General features: G+C 42.3%; 1 protein-coding gene across 3 annotated transcripts in view; it reads right to left on the bottom strand.

The window, feature by feature from the left end:
* Nucleotides 1-17,957, bottom strand: part of XDH (xanthine dehydrogenase) — a 38,583-nt gene extending 20,626 nt beyond the window's left edge. The window contains exons 1-15 of one of the 3 annotated variants that reach the window (XM_069954193.1): nt 17,813-17,957; nt 15,635-15,692; nt 13,707-13,803; nt 13,214-13,322; nt 10,864-10,990; nt 10,275-10,336; nt 9,820-9,882; nt 8,284-8,370; nt 7,371-7,512; nt 6,980-7,072; nt 6,745-6,896; nt 5,554-5,647; nt 2,028-2,137; nt 1,320-1,504; nt 673-847 (exon numbers count right to left, since the gene is read on the bottom strand). In XM_069954193.1, coding sequence (XP_069810294.1) covers nt 673-847; nt 1,320-1,504; nt 2,028-2,137; nt 5,554-5,647; nt 6,745-6,896; nt 6,980-7,072; nt 7,371-7,512; nt 8,284-8,370; nt 9,820-9,882; nt 10,275-10,336; nt 10,864-10,990; nt 13,214-13,322; nt 13,707-13,803; nt 15,635-15,692; nt 17,813-17,890 — 1,632 coding nt within the window. In that variant the 5' untranslated portion in view covers nt 17,891-17,957. Of the gene's footprint in view, nt 1-672; nt 848-1,319; nt 1,505-2,027; nt 2,138-5,553; nt 5,648-6,744; nt 6,897-6,979; nt 7,073-7,370; nt 7,513-8,283; nt 8,371-9,819; nt 9,883-10,274; nt 10,337-10,863; nt 10,991-13,213; nt 13,323-13,706; nt 13,804-15,634; nt 15,693-17,812 lie in introns of those variants that run through there. The other 2 variants (XM_069954194.1, XM_069954195.1) reach the window with 2 other exon arrangements.
* Between the last annotated feature and the right edge of the window lie 1,631 nt (nt 17,958-19,588).

Raw genomic sequence — 19,588 nt, 5'->3', positions numbered from 1 at the left:
CGCTGTTGGTGACAAGCCATATTACAGAGGTAATAACTATCCTGACCTGGTCCAGCAGGGGGTTTGTTACAGTGAATTAGTATAGGAGATCCATGGGGTCCCATGTAGAGAGTTGTGAAGATATTTTCTGCAGATTTCCTCCAATAGTTTTAATGGAGAACTGAAAGGGGTTATGCATTGCTACAAAAACATGGCCACTTTCTTCCGGAGACAGCACCACTCTTGTCTTCAGTTCCATTGAAGTGAATGGAGCATAACTGCAAACCACACCTGAACTGGAGAGTGGTGCTGTCTCTGGAAGAAAGTGGCCATGTTTTTGTAGCGTTGTATAACCTCTTTAAGATATGCAAAAAATCTGCAGAATTTAGTTGCAGAAACATCATCATGTACAGATTTTAAATGCGCAGATTTCCTAAAATGTAATTTGCATAATTTGTGCCATAATCTGCATTAAAAAAGTCCACAATTTCTGAACCGAATTCTGCACAATTTGGTTAGGATTTTCTAATGCAGATTTTGGTCCAGAAATGTGGCACATGATTAGGAAACAAGTCAGGAAACGTGTGTCCGAGAAACAATATGGCGGCTGTAGGTTCACCTTATATTCTCTTATGTTGATAAAACATTACAATTAGGTCCAAGATGACCCGAATGTACATTCTAAGTTCTTACATTTGCAGCTAAATCTGTTTCCAGTTTCTTAAGAACCGTGAGATAAAACTTAAAGAAGAAGCTGAGAGTCAGGGTCTGCCGGAATTCAACCATTCCTCCAGGAGCCCCAGGAGACAATGACATCTCCTTGGCTAGAAGGTGGCAAGCGTCCTGCAGTAAGTGCTCGTTCCATTCTCTGTGGGGAGAGAAAAAGAACAGTTACATCTTGTAACCAGAGAACAGTAAAGGGTATTGTGCTGACATCTTGTGGCCAAAGTGAAAATTGCATCTCCTAATACATTTTTACAAGAAACAGGCGAAACACGCCTTTCTGCTGCCTCCAATGTTGGTGTTGGGAACTGAAGAGCTGTCCAAGCCCTGGTTACCTCCATTGTTCTGATCCAGAGCTGGTTTCTCCATAATAAGAATATACAGTACATGCAAAAGTACAACTCCCATCATGCATTAACATCCTATGTCTCTTCAGCTGTTGTCAAATTATAAACCTCTAGAATGCACCTACATCCTGTTACTCTCCAGCTATTACAAAACTACAATTCCCAACATGCCACGGCAAGCTTAATCTGGGTATTCTGCAAAGTAATATATAGGAAGACAATGTAAGTTTAGATTACCCTCCTGCCAAAAATCCAGACCCCATAAGTTACCTCCCAACTAATGCTGCACAAGTCTCCTTTGCCATGACGGTGACTGGTGCCATGCCTCCATAGCTCAGCTTTATGGCTTCTACTTGATGACTATCAGGCTGGAAAACAACCTTCATACCACTGGTGACAATGGCGATATCATCCTCCCGCCGTGATGCTTGTTTGTAGGCGGAGACATATTCCCCCTATAACATTGAAAGAAAAAGTGATACAATTTTATCCAGTGTAGACAATGCTCTGTGAGCTCTACAGCCAGGACCCCAGACTGATACATTGTACATAGATAGTCCTGCTCTCAGCTGAGAAGTGATACAGTTGTATCCAGTGTAGACAATGCTCTGTGAGCTAAACAGCTTGGACTAAAGACTGATACATTGTGCATAGCTAGTCCTGCTGTCAGCTGAGAAGTTATATAATTGTATCCAGTCTAGACAATGCTCCAGACTGATACATAGGCCATATAAGTGTTTGTTTTTTGCAGGACAGGCTGTATTCTTTAATGGTACCATATAATATAATAAATCATAACTATGCATTTGACCATTGTTTTAAGGTCTGTAGGTCTGTGCAATTGATATATTGTTTGTTGCTTTACTTAAAAAAAAATATTCAGACATACCTGCTTGGCCCCACTTGGTCCAGGAAGCTGAGATATGAGATGCTGTTTGTTTAACAGTTATAAAAGTTACATACATTTAGGTTCCTTACCTTTTTGGAGTAAGGGATCTCCACAGACAGGAGAATTTCATGAGGATGTAAGACTGTTTTTCTGTATCCCGTGAAGAAATTCTCATCCATCTGGACCGTCCTTTGCTTCTCTGCAAATGGAGTTTTGGATTGTTGGTCAGGAGCGGAGTCGTGTGATCATTCTCTAATGGTTTGACCATGTATTATAGCAGTGCTCGGCAACATGTGGTGTTCTAGCTGTCACAATACTACAACTCCCAGCCTGTGGCTATCAGGTCATGTGGGATATATGGTTGTTGCTGACCATTGCATTATGCATTGCTTATAGACAGGGCCGGTTTTAGACTAAATGTGGCCCTGGGCAAAGTTAAAGGTGGCGCCCCAAATGCTGAAATATTTTAGCAACAATTTAAGGTCCCCATGCATTTGACTCTTTTGTTGGTGGTACCTGTTGCTCGTGGTGGGTTCGGCCATCAGTGTAAGGTGTATGGGGCTCTCTGGACAGTCCTCTGACAGATGATATCAGTGGACATAGGGGGTCGAGCTTGATGGAAAATCAATGCCCAACCTCTTTGTTCTAAGAGAGATAAGCCGCCATCAGATCTGTATGGCTATGGCTTTCCCCTCTTATAGAAAACACAGGAAAACTCAGATGTACCAAATTTCTGTGTATGGGGAGGACGGGACCGGATGGGAGAGATAATTGTCAGCTGAAGTATTGTCCAGCCAGCAGTTATTGGAAGCGTACGGCCACTTTTAAGGCCGTATTACACGGCCTGATATTCTGCAGAAGTGAGCGCCAATCTGGTAGAATGGAGCTCGCTTAGAGAGCCTACTACAGCAAAAGCTATGGAGGAGATTTATCAAACTGGTGTAAAGAAGAACTGGCTCAGTTGCCGCTAGCAACCAATCAGATTCCACCTACTTAGAATCTGAGTAATGAAAGGTGGAATCTGATTGGTTGCTAGGGGCAACTGTGCCAGTTTCACTTTACACCATGTTTGATAAATCTCCCCCTATGTGTATATATACAGTATATCATTAGTGTTGTGTGTGCAATCCTTGCTGTATATAGTAAACAATAAAGATATATACTACCTGATCATGTTCCCCGGTGCCCTCAGGCCTTGTCTGTGATATATACTACCTGATCACGTTCCCCGGTGTCCTCAGGCCGTGTCTGTGATTTATACTACCTGATCATGTTCCCCAGTGTCCTCACAGAGCGATAGCATCCTGATTCGGACAATTTTCGCTCCATGTATTAGGGCCCTTACTCAGTTCAGAAGGTTACATGTCGGGACTGCCGCTACATGTCAGGACTGCCGCTACATGCCGGGACCGCCGCTACATTTTGGGACTGCTCCTGCATGTCGGGACCGCCCCTACATGTCGGGACTGCCCCTACATGTCGGGACTGCCCCTACATGTCAGGACCGCCGCTACATTCTGGGACTGCTGCTACATGTCAGGACTGCCGCTACATGCCAGGACTGCCGCTAAATGCCAGGACTGCCGCTAAATGCCAGGACTGCCGCTAAATGCCAGGACTGCCCCTACATGCCAGGACTGCCCCTACATGCCAGGACTGCCCCTACATGCCAGGACTGCCGCTACATTCTGGGACTGCCCCTACATGTCAGGACTGCCGCTACATTCTGGGACTGCCGCTACATGCCAGGACTGCCGCTACATGCCAGGACTGCCGCTAAATGCCAGGACTGCCGCTACATGCCAGGACTGCCGCTACATGCCAGGACTGCCACTAAATGCCAGGACTGCCCCTACATGTCAGGACTGCCGCTAGTGGTGTAAACACAAGAACTATTTATATGAATTGCTTTAAAAAAATTAATTTAAAAAAATCACTATAATCAGGACCAAATATTACCTCCATACCGTTATTGAAGAACACACACTATATATAGGCCAATATTACCACCATAAAGTGACCGCCCCATAATGACTCTATATACACTATATACAGACCAATATTACCGCCATAGAGTGACCACCGCATAATGACTCTATATACACTATATACAGACCAATATTACCGCTATAGACTGACCACTGTATAATAAATGACTCTATATACACTGTATACAGACCAATATTATGTGGCTGTCACCCTATGGCTGTACTATTGGTCTGTATATAGTGTATATATAGAGTCATTATGTAGCAGTCAATCTATGGCAGTAATAACTCTATATATACGCTATATACAGACCAATATTACCGCCATAGACTGACCACCACATAATAACTCTATATACACACTATATACAGACCAATATTACCGCCATAGATTGACCACTGCATAATGACTCTATATACAGACCAATATTATTGAAATAGGCTGATCCCTGTATAATGGCTCTATATACACTCTATATACAGACCAATATTACCGCCATAGAGTGACCACTGCATAATGACTCTATATACAGACCAAAATTACTGCCATAGACTGACCCCTGTATAATGACTCTATATACACACTATATACAGACCAACATTATGTGGCGATCACTCTATGGTTGTACTATTGGTCTGTATATAGTGTGTATATAGAGTCATTATGTGGTGGTCACTGTATGGCGGTAATATTGGTCTGTATAGTGTCATTATGTGGTAGTCAATCTATGGCAGTAATGACTATATACAGTATATACACTATATACAGACCAATATTAATGCCAAAGAGTGACCACTGCATAATGACACTATATACAGACCAATATTACCGCCATGCAGTGACCACCACCTAAGGACTGAATACCACCTTATTTTTTTCTCAATAAAATACACCGTATTGCCTTAGTGATGTCATCATACACTATACATAGGAGCTGCAGCAATTACATAGGACTGATAAGGCCGGAGAATGGCTGCAGCTCCTATGTACAGTCTATTCACCTCAACACTTGGAGTCAGCAGTGCTAATACACACACACCATTATATATATATATATATATATATATATATATATATATATATATACACACTCACACACGAAAACACATTATACAGATACAAACCATCCAGTCTACACACTACACACATGACATGTAACACACACTACATTCATCCATTATACACTTACATTCATACACATTACACACTACATATACAGTATACTTACTCCCTCTAGCATGCTGGGTGTAGTGGTGCATCCCCCTCATGTTCCTTAGCAGCAGCAGCAGCAGGCTGTCATCCTCACCCGGCAGCCCTCTCCTCCATCGTCCCGACAGCTCCAGACCAGAGCAGGAAGTCACGTGCAGTAAGAGGAGCTGGAGGGAGGGGGAGGGGGAGCAGACACAGAGCCCAGCGTCCTGCAGCCTCTGCATGACACCTGATAGCAGCAGCCAGGGATCACTCCCAGACGCTGGAGGACGCTGTCTGTGCTCTCCTCTCCACTGGAACTGCGGTAGGGGGCCCCTGGGGAATGGGGGCCCTGGGCATTTGCCCTGCTTGCCCCCCCTAACGCCGGCCCTGCTTATAGATTTCACATTGATGACCATACTGATTCTAGTTAATTACCTTGAGAGACGATGACTAGTTTGCTGCCACTAGCCATGAAGACTGGGTTCAGGTCAGATATGGGGCTGGCTGTCATGATATTACCACCAATAGCCTTTAAAAAAAAAAACATCATAAAAATTAACTACAGCTTTGACCCCTGAAGTCCATTTACTTATTGTTGTAGTTTGTGAAATAATACAGAGTAGCATTATACTTAAAGGCTAGGTTTACACTATGTAAAAATGACGGCCATCTTTTATAATAACGGCCGTTATTGTGCAGTGTCCCAGTGGCACGGCCTTATGCAGCATATGTAGATATATCATGAAAGGAACACACACAACAATGATTTTTTTAACTGCTCCTTTCGAGATATTTTGACTGATGTGGGCTGAGGAGCGGCCTTAATGAACACATATGGAGACCCAGGTGGTGTATAGGATCCTGTTCACATTGTTGGTTTATGTAGCATATGTAGGTCTGTACTGTTGTGTTTGTATGCTCTAAGGCATATTATGTAGTTTGCATTCCCACCACCAGGTGTCACCAGGTATTTTGCACTGTATGGCACAGCTGAAGGATAAGTAACTTAAGGGTTAACTGGGAATATGTATTGCTTTATGTATTTTCTACTGTAATTACCACTGTATGATGTTTATCTATGAACCAATCCCAGAGCTGGGTACTCCCTAGTGTGCTTCCATGTGTCTTATAGCGTTCTCTCTGGAAGTATATACAGTGGGGTTGAAGCTAGTTGGGGCATGTTCCACATGTCTTTAGTCAGAGGGTTAAGAGAGAGGTCCCCAGTGCAGAACTATATTCTTTATTCTAAGTATCCTCATCCTAGTCTAGTGCACCTCATGAAAAGGCTGTGGTAGAAAGAGCAGGAAAAGCCTCTCCAGACTGGGCAGCTATTCTCCTTATCTTGATAACTTGCCAGGATTCAGTCAGTGGCTACATAAGGGCAATTCAGTCAAAAACTCCACTGCTCTTGTTAGGTTTCCTTAGGGGTCTTCCGGACGGCTAACTCTACCCACTAGGTGGGACCTAGGTTTCTGATCTAGTGTCACTCGGTACCCACAGACAGCAATAGGCAGAAGATTCATACTGTTTTGCACAGGTACTGTCTCTTTAAGCCCCCACAACTGAGTACCTAAGAGTCTGAATAGGGCCTCTATATATATCATTTAAGCTCAGAAACTTCCTTACAGCCACATTACGAATCTGTTGTCCAGCAAACCATCTCAGCTGCTCCAGAACAGCCCGAAACACTTCAGTCTTGTATGAGGGAAGGTCAGATACAGCTTTCTGGAGGACGTCACTGAGTGTGGACAAACTGCAGGCAGCTCCAATACGGATCCCTATAAATGAGCATGTTTATAATTATCAGCAATCAATCAGCAATCAATTGCAAGATCAGCCGACAGCACTGCCCTGATCTTACCTTCCTCCGTGTCCTCAACAACATTTAATTCTGCGATCCCACTCGGGGCAATGATCACCGGGTATAACATGTTCTTAAATTTTATCTCAATTCCTAGAAAGGAACAAGAAGGAAGCCTCAATGTCGACACCAAAATACAAGGATATCCCTAGGGCACCAGCCAACCTGCTGACAGCTTTTAAGGCGGATCCCCACCTAAATATAGATATAAAGTAGTTCAATCACTACAAAAACATATTACCTTATCTAACATATGCTGTACTGATCTTGATTTACATCCTGTATTATACTCCGGAGCTGCACTCACTATTCTGCTGGTGGGGTCACTGTATACATACATTACATTACTTATCCTGTACTGATCCTGAGTTACATCCTATGTTATACTCACCCACTTCTGTGTTCCCCACCACCAGTTTAGCAGTGGGGTGCTGAGCCTTCAGGTGCAGTAACTCATTGAGGCTGGATGGCTGGTACCAGGTGACTCCGTCCCCTCTATAAACCAGCTGCTTTTGGGGTGCGTCCCTATGCAGCTGTAAGGTACAGTACTGATATAAGAACAAGCCCTTATAATTTACAGTGATTATGAAAGGCTGGATGAATTATGTAACAATGTACTCAACCCAAACCGAGAGGATTTACAGCTATCAGCAGACTGTACATAAACAATGCCAGACAGCTGCTGCAAAGACAAGCAGTCACTATGGAAGTGTCTGTTCTCTAGTCTAGATAACTTCTCTAGATGGCTACATACACACATCTGTAGTGCTCCGTGCTTCCCGGAGCACAACATTTCCGCTTCATTACCATAGTGATCCGTGCGGCACGGATTGCAGCCCCGTACACATGTATGGACGTGTGAGGCTGGGTTCACACTACGTTTTTTAAATACTTTTTTTCATCCATTTTTTTGCAAAAAATGGATGCATGTGTGTGCATCCGTTTTGATCAGTTTTTCCATTGAATACAATTATAAAAAAAAAAAACAGATCAAAACAGATTTGTTTTTTGTAACGTACACAAAAACATAGTCAACCTCATTTTTGTGTCCGTTGAAAAACAAAGAACCGTTTTAATCTGTTTTTTTTATATAATGGAATTAAATGCAAAAAACAGATACAAAAAAAAAACAGATGGCAAAAACATAGTGTGAAACCAGCCTGAACAGGGCCATTGCATACCATTGGTTCTATGTTGCGTGCCTGCAATTGCAGACAGAACAACGGACATGTGAATGTAGCCTTAGAGCGCCCACTAATGGTGAGACACATCTTGGCATATAGTACAAATTGTGTGGCGCCTACCAGTAACTCTGGAGGAAAGATGGGTTCCTGTGTTGGATCCAAAGGTCTGAAGTCTGATGGGTCAAACAAAGCTGAAGATGATGGCGTCTAGAAGAAATACAAGATGTGTTCTATATTATATACATCATGTGTACCATGCTCAGCCCACACTGTTATTTGTGTACGCTATGGCTGTTATTAAAGGGGCTATTCACCTTTTTTTTTTTTTTTTAATCAACTGGTGACAGAAAATGCCAGAGATTTATAATTTACTTGCAGGAAGTGATGTATTCTCTCCAGTCTGACACCGTGCTCTCTGCTGCCACCTCTGTCCATGTAAAGAACTGCCTAGAGCAGTAGCAAATCCCCATAGTAAACCTCTCCTGCTCTCCAGCCTGGGAAAAATACACCACTTCCTGTAGGACATACAGAAGCTGATAAGTACTGGAAGACTTGAGATTTTTTTTTTTAGAAGTAAATTACAAATCTCTGGCACTTTCTGGCCCCAGTTCATTGTAGATAAAAAAAATTGGTGAACAACCCCTTTAAAGCACTATTACTATTTGGGCGTTAGTATATGAACAGTGTATGGTTTATTTGCACACTATACAGCGCTGTTAGTACTGCACACTATGCTGCTGTTATTAGGGCACTCAATGATACTGTTATTAGGACATTATATGGCACTGTTGTTGGGGCATTTTATGGAATTGTTATTAGGGTACTCTATGGCACTGGTTAGGGCCATCTCTTGTACTATTATTAGGGGACTCTATGATACTGTTATTAGGGCATTTCATGGCATTATTATTGTGTTGTTCTATTATATTATTACTAGGGCATTTGATGGCATTATTAGAGCACTCTATGGGACTGTTATTGGGGAACTGTATGGCACTGTTATTAGGGTGCTCTATGTGATCATAGCAGGAAAAGGCGTTTATTTGTTAATATTGACAGTTGCAAATAATGATCCTGATAGTAGTGGGAACATAGCCTGATGCTGTTCTTTGGACACACTCTTATTAAAGGGGTTGTCCAGCGAAAAACTTTTTATTTCAAATCAACCTGTATCAAAAAGTTATATAGATTTGTAATTTACTTCTATTAAAAAAAATCTCACGTCTTCCTATACTTATTAGCTGCTGTATGTCATGCAGGAAATATTTTATTTTCAGTCTGAGACAGTGCTCTCTGCTGACATCTCTGGCTAAGAAAGGAACTCTGTCTCGCTTTTCTATAAATCCCCATAGAAAACCTCTCCTACTCTGGACAGTTCCTGTCTCGGCCAGAGATGTCAGCAGAGAGCACTGTCTCAGACTGAAAATAAAATAACATTTCCTGCATGACATACAACAGCTAATAAGTATGGGAAGACTGGAGAGTTCTTAATAGAAGTAAATTACAAATCTATATAACTTTCTGGCACCAGTTGATTTGAAAGAAACAGATTTTCGTTGGACAACCCCTTTAAGGCACTGTTAGTAGGGCACACTAGAGCACTATATGGTATGTTAGTTGTTCTCTATAACATAATACAATTACCGGCCGTCTCACCTCATTTTCCTCTTTCGTATCCATACAGCAGCCGTTCTCTGTCTTTCTGCCACAACATCCGTCCTGACAATACAGAACACTGGACGGTCATTAGACGATTTACAGGGGTGGAAACAATGGGAAACAAGAGCCCCCCTAGAATCTGGAGTCAATGTTGTGGTCAGGAAAAAAATATAGGAACCTATCAGCATGCAGGGTCTTCTTCAGGCTCATAGGTTAGAAATGGGTGGAGCTTAACTAAAGAGGTGGGGCTAGGAGCAGAAATGGGTGGTGGTTTACACTACTTACAGCCAATAGCAAAGAAGCCAACACTTCCCCCTACTGGTCACATAGTGTAACGTCAGTAGGGAGAAGGGAGTAATAAAGTTTTTTTATTGCAACTTGAAGCAGAAAAGCATGAAGGATGATGAGAGTAGTCACAAGTACGCCTCCCAGACAGACAATGGGGCACTTACTTTGGCAAATGTCTTGAAGCCCTGCAAAATGGGCCGATACCCCGTACAGCGGCACAGGTTCCCTGTGGGGGGGGCAGGTGGAGGTTAGACTCAGACATGGGGTATGACTATATGGTAAATGATTAATGATTACTATATCTGGTCCTAGAATGCTCAGGTAATGTGTCCAGAATTATAAAAACATAACGGAACTAGCGCCACACCTTTGCATTGGTTGGGTGAAGTATTGCAGTTCAGCTAAGCTGCAGTACCACACGCAAACTGTAGATAGAAGTGGCACCGTTGCTTTGAAAAAAAAAAACTGTCATGTGTATCTAATCCCGGACCAGATGATATCTGATCTTATCCAGTTATCACAATCATTACTGCCCCCACAGGATTAGGCCAGTCCTTTCCTGAAATACTCTGTTCTGCTGCAAACCTCCTTCAATCCTCCTGATCTGTTACCCCCCCCTTTCTTCTTATGTTATGACTCTGCCCATCACACCCAGTACAGCCCTGTGCTCACTAATGGACAGGTCCCACAGCTGCCCACTCCTCTCCTGAAAACCTCTGTGCTGCTGTTATCTTAAGCACAGACTCACACCACCTTGGAAAGCGTTTTCTATTTCCTCCATGCTGGGCTGCAGTGTATTGCGCAGTAAGGCGTACAGAGACATGACGATCCCGGGTGTGCAGAACCCGCATTGTGACCCGTGACTCTTTGCTATTCGTTCCTGGAAGTGGAAAATGAGATGGTAAAAAGATGGTAAACTTATCAGCAACACTGTATGTGAGACTCCCCAGTACGCTTCTCCTGGGGCCCTCTAGAGGGCTGATTATTTATGTTCTTGTTTAGTTTATGTATGCGCACATTATTATATACTTGGTCACATGGATGCACATTACATATACAGAATACAATATAAACTCACAGTACTACCAAGAAGCTGCAGGCTGGTAGGTGGGAGAGACCAGCTGATATTCCTCATATTTCACTAGTGTCATAATATATGCTGCAGACCCAGAGTTTACCTTGTCTAATATATTGTATTCCTCCACTTGAAGACATGCTGGGACTTCTGTAGTGAGAAGCTAGAATCAGGGGGAGGGGCTTACAGAGGCAAAGGAGGGGCTCCTGCATCTGCCGCCCCCACACAGTGACAGGATGCTAGTAGGTAAGTGTGTACAGTATAAAGTGTGTGGGCAGTGTGGACTGATGTTTTAGGCAGATGGCACAGCACAGGAAGTCAGGGGCTCATCAGGGAATAGGTCCCAGGCAGCAGCTCTACCTGTCCGAGACACTGCGCAGGGGGAGGAGCCAAACAGCAGTTTAACCTGTCCGAGAAGACACTGTGCAGGGGGGAGGGGGCCAGGCGGCAACTTAGCCTGCCTGAGAAGAAAGGGCTAAAAAAGTGGAAAGGGCGCCATAGGGTGATAACGTAAACAACAAATTGTAGGTCGAACAAGCTGATAATAAAACTGCTCACCTGATGGTGTTGTGCTAAGAACACAACACCTGTATGCACTATCAGTGAAGAGAGAGGTAGTAGCCGTAGCAGCCAGGCTCCAAGGGTAGATGCCGAGATCCCAAGCCAGGAGATCAGGGAATGGAGAATGGTAGATGAAGTGTCGGATCCTCGGGGTAGGCGGGGACCACAGGAGCCAGAATGACGGCGCTTCACGGCTTCAGGTTTAATGAAGTAAAACGATGAATTTTAATGGTCTCATAAACAACGCGTTTCGAGGAATAAATTGCCCCTTTGTCAAGTAGGAGAGCCATGTCTCTCCTACTTGACAAAGGGGCAATTTATGCCTCGAAACGCGTTGTTTATGAGACCATTAAAATTAATCGTTTTACTTCATTAAACCTGAAGCCGTGAAGCGCCGTCATTCTGGCTCCTGTGGTCCCCGCCTACCCCGAGGATCCGACACTTCATCTACCACTGTGCAGAGGGAGGAGCCTGGCAGAAGCTTAGCCTGTCCGAGAAGACACTGTGCAAGGGGAGGAGCCAAGCAGCAGCTTAGCCTGCCCGAGAAGACACTGTGCAGGGGGAAGTGCCAAGCAGCAGTTTAACCTGTCCAAGAAGACACTGTGCAGGGGGAGGAGCCAAGCAGCATCCTAGCAGATTTCATAGAGTGGCCAGGGATCCTCAGGGACCCAAGAATCTGCCGCCTGAGGGGGAATCCTCATTACAGAAGTGGCCCTGCCTGTCCTGTGTTCCAGTGCTCCTCAGTTGCATTGTTTCTGTATTCCTGTAGCCCAAGAGATGTGGTGCTAACCACCTAAGGTGAGACTATCTATGATGTTTCACCAGTCCACAGTGCGTGGTCCTTTTGTCCCTAAAAGTTTCAAGTCTTCGTCAGGGGTTGGAGAAGTTACCTCTTGCCGAAGGACCCCCTTGCTCTGTCATCTTCCTTCCAGCCTTTGATCACAGATGGTGCTGATCGGCTTTGACGGCATACACTGCTGTGTCATGTGATATAATTCTCTCAAATGCAGGCATCCAAGTCAAATTCTTATTGGACTGTGCACTGCTTATGTAGTCGCACATATCTCAGCTCAAGACACCTTCAACAAGTCTACTACCCAAAGACTGCTATTTTCCTAAAGTCAAGTAAAGCCTTTCCATCTCAAGTCTCCCAGAACTTATTTTTTAGTTTACCTGCTAGTGGCAGAGGTACTATTTGAAGGGGAATGACCAGTTTATTGTCTCCTGCAGCAAGGAGGAGATCACAGCAAGCCGGGGACACGTGAAATTTTTTTTCAAGTGACAGGAACATTTTAATTTGTTTTCATTGTTTGTGTCCAGGTTCTTGGACCTAACTGTGGCTGAAGATTGGATACATTGTATCCCTCCGTGGTCACCTGCACTGATGCACTGAATTAAACTATATATAACAGCAAGCAATCCTGAGTCTGCTAATCTAACTCCATGCACCAATCCTTTAGCACCTACCTGAATGGGGTGAAGTCTTGTTTTTGTGCTCCCGATCCCTTCCACCGTTGTGACAGACGTGTAGTTCAGAGAACAGACGGGAGCGAGGCAGGCGTTCACCGCATAATGTCTACAAGGGTCGGGTATAGGATCCACAACAATTGTACAACTATAATAATTGCACAAAGGTATTCAGAACAGTGTTCAGCCTGATCTACCTGGTTCTTAAAATAAATTATAGTAAAAACTGACACAATGTCATTTCTTATATCAAATCTCATTTAAGGGCACTATGACCACTGCGGACCACAACGTGGGCATGCTGGGAGTTATAGTTTTGTAACAACTGATACATTATAACATAGACTAAATATAAACTACATGGAGAGATCATCATGAACTGCTACATTTACACTAAGGGGAGGGGCCTGAAGGTCTGCCTTAAAGGAACATGAACCATTTTTAGCAACACGATTGTAAAATTAAATTAACATAGCCTTGGGATAAAGGATACAGGATCTTCTGCTGGAATATGCAATATCTGGAGATCATGACGGTGCAGGCTCCGCAGCCTCCTTCACCACAGCCCAGCTTGGTCCCTGGTAACCCCACTGGAGAAGGCAACGTTAAGGTGATGATAATGTACAGGTGATTACCCTATATTCTATAGACCACTCGATATGTATTATGCCTGTGGTGTACTGTCTGTAACATATATAACGGGTCCCAATGTTAGAGGTATGGGTACAGCTCCCAGGTCTTTATAATTTACTTAATGTAAATGCGAGTCATAAAGTCTATAGCCAAGGACTTATATGTAAATGTATATCCCTGATATACATTTACATGTGCCAAGGGGAAGATAAATACCATCCAGAGCTCAGTTCAGTGCTCCTTAAAGGGGTAGTTCAGCAAAAAAAAAAAAAAAATATATATATATATATATATATTTCAAATCAGCTGGTGACAGAAAGATTTGTAATTTACTCCTATTAAAAATAAATCTTTTCCAGTACTTATTAGCTGCTGTATGTTCTGCAGAAAGCTTTGTATTCTTTCCAGTCTGAAAAGCAGGAGAGGTTTTTTATGGAGATTTGCTACAGCTCTGGACAGTTCCTGTCACGGTCAGTGGTGGCAGCAGAGAGCACCGTGTCAGACTGGAAAGAAAATACCTTTAGGCTATGTTCACACTACGTATATTTCAGTCAGTATTGTGGTCCTCATATTGCAAACAAAACCAGGAGTGGATTGAAAACACAGAAAGGCTCTGTTCACACAATGTTGAAATTAAGTGGATGGCCGCCATATAATGGCAAATATTTGCTGTTATTTTAAAACAATGGCTGTTTTGGTTGCAATATGAGGACCACAATACTGACTGAAATATACGTAGTGTGAACCCAGCCTCAATGGGACGCAGTAGTGGATTATAATAGGGGCGTTTCGGGCGGCAGCCCGGGGCCCTGAGCTCCTGGGGGGCCCATGACCACCCAAAAAGACTTATACTTTCAGTGGTGTATTGTCTCCTGGCTACACTTCCGCCATGATTTGCAAAAATCACAGTTTTTTTATGGCAATTTTGCACAAATCAGGACATCATGACATTATCATTAGCTAGTGCTGCCATAGTTACAGTGGGGTGGGGGGCCCAGGCTTGGTGAACAGCCCCGGGCCTATGGTAAAGTTAATCCGCCCCTGATGGGACGTTTACACGTACAGGATCCACAGCAGATTTGATGGCGCAGGTTTGAATATCACATTCTATATCAATGTAACTGAATGATGAAACACAGCATCAAATCTGCGCCATCAAATCTGCTGAGGATCCTGCATGTGTGAATACCCCCTAAAGGAGAAATTGGGAATTCTTATTTCAGAAAGTTGCATCGTCACCACAGTAGAAACAAAGCATTACATGGTACCCACTGCTGGAGAGGATGATGGCAGGGGGACACTGAGGGACACAGGTCACTGGAGGGACACTGAGCATCCCCCTGCCATCATCCTCTCCATCAGCCACAGCCCGCACAGCTCTGGGAGTCGGGTCGTGACATCACCATGTTATCCAGGAAGTGACATCACCATTTTATTCAGGAAGTGACATCACCATGTTATCCAGGAAGTGAAGCCTTGATGCAGTAGTAAGTGCAGGGAAAAAAACACTTTATAAGCATTTCCCGTAATAAGTGTATATTGGTGATTTGTATAACTTTTGGGGGGGGGGGGCAATACAATACTTTAATACAAATTTTCGCCGGACTTCTCCTTTAATGTCTCCTGATTCAATGGAAATAACCATTAAAAGCGGACTAGACGTGTACTTTGTGGGCTGTCATGTGGACACTTATATATATATATATATATATATATATATACAATTATATAGAAGCTTTATTGCTTCATATATAGGTATACTCCTGAATATACACAGAACGTGGATACATTTTCTTCTAAGGTAAGTTAATAAAGTCATCCTAGGATCAGCATTCTTCTCCACAACCTGCAAAAAAAAAAGATAAATTGGCTCACTGTACCTTATATATATCTACTTGTGCTTCCATAATGTAGAAAAATGCTTCTTTTCTCTGGTACCAAGTGTCACAGAGGCTTTTCCAAGACCCTGAAGTGCTGGGGGCTGTAATGCCTCCTCGCTCCCCCTCCCATTCCGGGCCCTGTTGTGATTGCCAGTCAGATGGAAGCTGAGCCCTGCATTCTGCCTGTTCCTGCACTGTACATACAAAACATACAAGGGGCGAGATTGGGAATCAGGACTTTCAGCTGTCAATCCAGCCAGGATAGGGATGAGAGGGGGAGCGAGGAAGTGTTACAGCCCTCAGCACTTCAGGGGTCTGAGAACGCCTTTTTGACTCTTTGCACCAGAGAATAGAAGCATTTTTCTTCATCCTGGAAGCACAGCTGGATATATGAAACAGCATGTTTTACACAGATTCTGAACCAACAGGGGGCAGCAGTGAGCTAGGACAGTCTGCATCATGAGAGACACCAGGAAAACAGCTGAATTTTGAATGCAGCTCTTATACCCAAGGTACCTGATGTAACTCTAGATATTTTACATAACATCATATGTTTTCCTTCGGTATTGGACCAGCAGGGGGCAACAGTGAGCAACGACAAACAAGAATTCTGCTTGCAGCTCCGGATGTGAGTGGAGTATAGGACCTGATATAGCTAAAGATAAGTCATGTAATATCATATGTAAATGTAAAACGGTAAAATTATGTTCCAATGAGAAACTGCGCTCTGGCCCAGACTTCATGGCACACTGTTCCAGCAATTTTAGCTGAAAAACACCAACAAAGGAGACATTGCCACCTCCCACTAGTCTGGCATCCTATGGAGTCTAGTACAGGGAGGGAACTCTACCAATTCTGTTATTATTGGGAGTGCCACTAGGTTCATGTCAGTTCCTTACAGCAGGACAGACATGTCTAAAGGGTCAATACCTGAGACCTTATGATTTATTGTGACAATATATCTGTGTTGGTGTGAGCTATCATTCTGGAGTAAAATGGTTTTAAACTTTTTTTAAGGCCCACTAGGGAGCTTGAACATGTGACCACCAGTACACTATACTGCAATACTTCTGTATTATAGCATATTGTGATTTTACAGTTCTGGCAAGGTGTAATAGGAGTACTAACATGGCAGGCTGGGACCCCTACATTAGGCCTCGAGGAAACACCGGCACCCTGAAGTCACATCACATAGAAAGGGAACAACCCTTCCCCATTTACCCCTCCCCTCCCCCAAATGCTACTTTTTTCTACTGTATGGAATATCATAGTTGACATTTCCATACAGATAAATATACAGCAGTGTGTATATTTTTACTGTGGGTACCTATGGGTGGCGTCAAAAATAGCATAGAGATCAGAGATACATCAGGAAATTCTTCAGACATATACAAAGCAGACTAAATGCAGTGTCAAGTTGCAGGTTTGGCAAAAAAAATTCTAATTAAAAAAAAAACAACTTTTTCCAATGCAGCAAAAATAAAATTTTTTAACTATGGTTGTATGTTTAATATTTAAATAAAAAATTTTTTTTAATGCAGTCATGTGATTAATTTACTAAGAAGGAAATAAAAAAAACCAAAAGATAATAGAAATATTTGTTAAAAATGTTTACCTCCTATTTATAAAAATATCAAATTATAAATTGGGATGTCTATGTGTCTGGCTCATTATAATAACAGGCAAATACATGATAAATAAAATACATTAAAATTGCAATTAAAATGAAAAAGAATGAATAAATAGAAGGGAAATGCAATTTTGTGTTTTATCTCTGAAAATTACATAAAATCTCTCTTAATAATTAAGACGTTATAGGACATTATTAAGATGTTATAAATGTCATGGCCCTAATGCATTAACAATGGAATAAAATAAAACTAATCAATTGAAATGGAAAAAAGTTTAAATGCAACTTTTTTTTTTACCTTTTTCCTATTCACAAAAATGATCTGCCTGTCTTATCTGCATGTTACTTGCAGTATTATGTTATGCAGTAAAATAAATAAAATACTTAAAAAATGCAATTAAATTAAAATAAAAAAAATAATGAAAATGCAGTTTAATTTTTTTTTTTTTTTTTTACCTTTTTCCCATTGACAAAAAATATCAGCTCATCTGACAGGTTGTGCAGATCTGGGGTTTCCTGTTGAAACTTGACCATGTCTGCAGCAGATGTCACCTAGAAATCAGCAGGACATGTGAGTCCTCAGGCAGTGACAGTACACAATAAGTGAGCTGCCAGATACCAGTCCTTGTAGTATCTACTGTAGATGGGATTTAGTCAGGGTGGAGCAGTACAGCCCACACTGGGAGCCAATGATCTGACATACCTGATTTTCGTAGAAGCCCCAGCCCTGGCAGTCAGCTCATATGATTCGCGATGCTCCATGCTATGGCAGCACGGGTTACTGCTACATATTCATTCAACTAAACTGCAGAGAATCAGTTTTCTACATGAAATTCTCCTTACAAGACTTTGAGACATCAAGACTTTTTTTTAGTTTTTTTCAATGGAACAAAAGGAACTCACAGGGTTGCCCTGACCATACATTACTTCATGGATTTTAGGGTCTGCTGGTAATGGAAGTCATCAGCTGATTGGCCAAGGAGGTCACTATGGTGGGTGCATGATCCGGATGAACCCATCTGTGTCATTTTATAGCAAGATTGTGGAGGTCTGACTTGCATCATAGTTGGGTTGCAAGAAATTTAAAAAAAAACTCCTTCCAGTGCCACCCCTAATTTCTTCATCTTTCTTCCGAAGTGCTGATGGATATTATTATGAAGAATCAGCAGTCCTAGTCACTGGGAAAAAACATTAGTCAATGCCTCACTGGGAAGTCGGGAAAGTAAGGCTACATTCCCACGTTCAGTAGTTTTTCAGGACCATATATTATGTCCACAATTGTCGTCCATGATCCTCAAAAAATTAGTCCGTAGCTCATCGGTACTTATCTGTAATCCAAACTTTTTTTGGCAGATCTGCAAAAATAGCACAGGTAATAGTTAAATTAGGGTGATCCGTATTTTTTGCGGATGTTACAGACGTTTCTTCCATAAAAATTACAGATCCACAAAAATTAACAGATGCTTTTATAGAATTCTATGGGACAATTTGTGACTCAATTACATTTCATACTAGAGCTTGTCACTAATTTTTGAGGCGATCAATGGGCCTTAAATTTGTCCATAATTTCGGGTCTGCAATTACAAACAAATTTACAGAAATTTCTCTTTGGAGGACCCAGCACATCCATGCATTACCTTGACACAGATATAAAAAAAAACTGTGTAATACTTATTTTGACCTGCGGGAGTGCTGTAGAGAAAACACAGTGCCCTGACAAAGCACAGATGATCATTTGGGTTCTAGGCAGATAAAAAAAATCTTGTTTTTTCACTTTTTATTCCAATAGGAAGCAGTTCTTCAAAATATCTAATTTACAAGAGTTTCCCTAGTTGTACAGGACAATGTAAATAATGGTATTTTACAAAGCCGAAAAAATCTGCCGCCTATTCTAGAATAAGTACTTGTTCCCATCTTCCTACCTCTGTCTAAGGTTGAGGTTTCAGGTCTAGTGCCCCCAAAAAAAGCAAGTTGCCATTATAAACCTATTTGTAGCTGCAGTTTGTTACAATGTGTAAGTAATAATCATCAGTCCGGAGTATGAGACAAGAGAGGCAGTTGATACAATGAAAGAATAAAATAAATCTTTAGATACATGTGGATGAGTAGTGTTCAACTATTAGCCAAGAATGTTTCCATTCAGTGACAGCAAGAATATAACGAGAATAATAAAATTAAAAATAATCATAAGGAAACATTGAAATGCTGACAAATGGTTCCAGAAGCGTAGTA

The sequence above is a fragment of the Dendropsophus ebraccatus genome, chromosome 15, assembly GCF_027789765.1.
Source record: "Dendropsophus ebraccatus isolate aDenEbr1 chromosome 15, aDenEbr1.pat, whole genome shotgun sequence".
Classification (NCBI taxonomy): domain Eukaryota; kingdom Metazoa; phylum Chordata; class Amphibia; order Anura; family Hylidae; genus Dendropsophus; species Dendropsophus ebraccatus.
The sequence above is the reverse complement of the archived record's forward strand: the minus strand, read 5'-3'. Positions and strand labels throughout refer to the sequence as shown.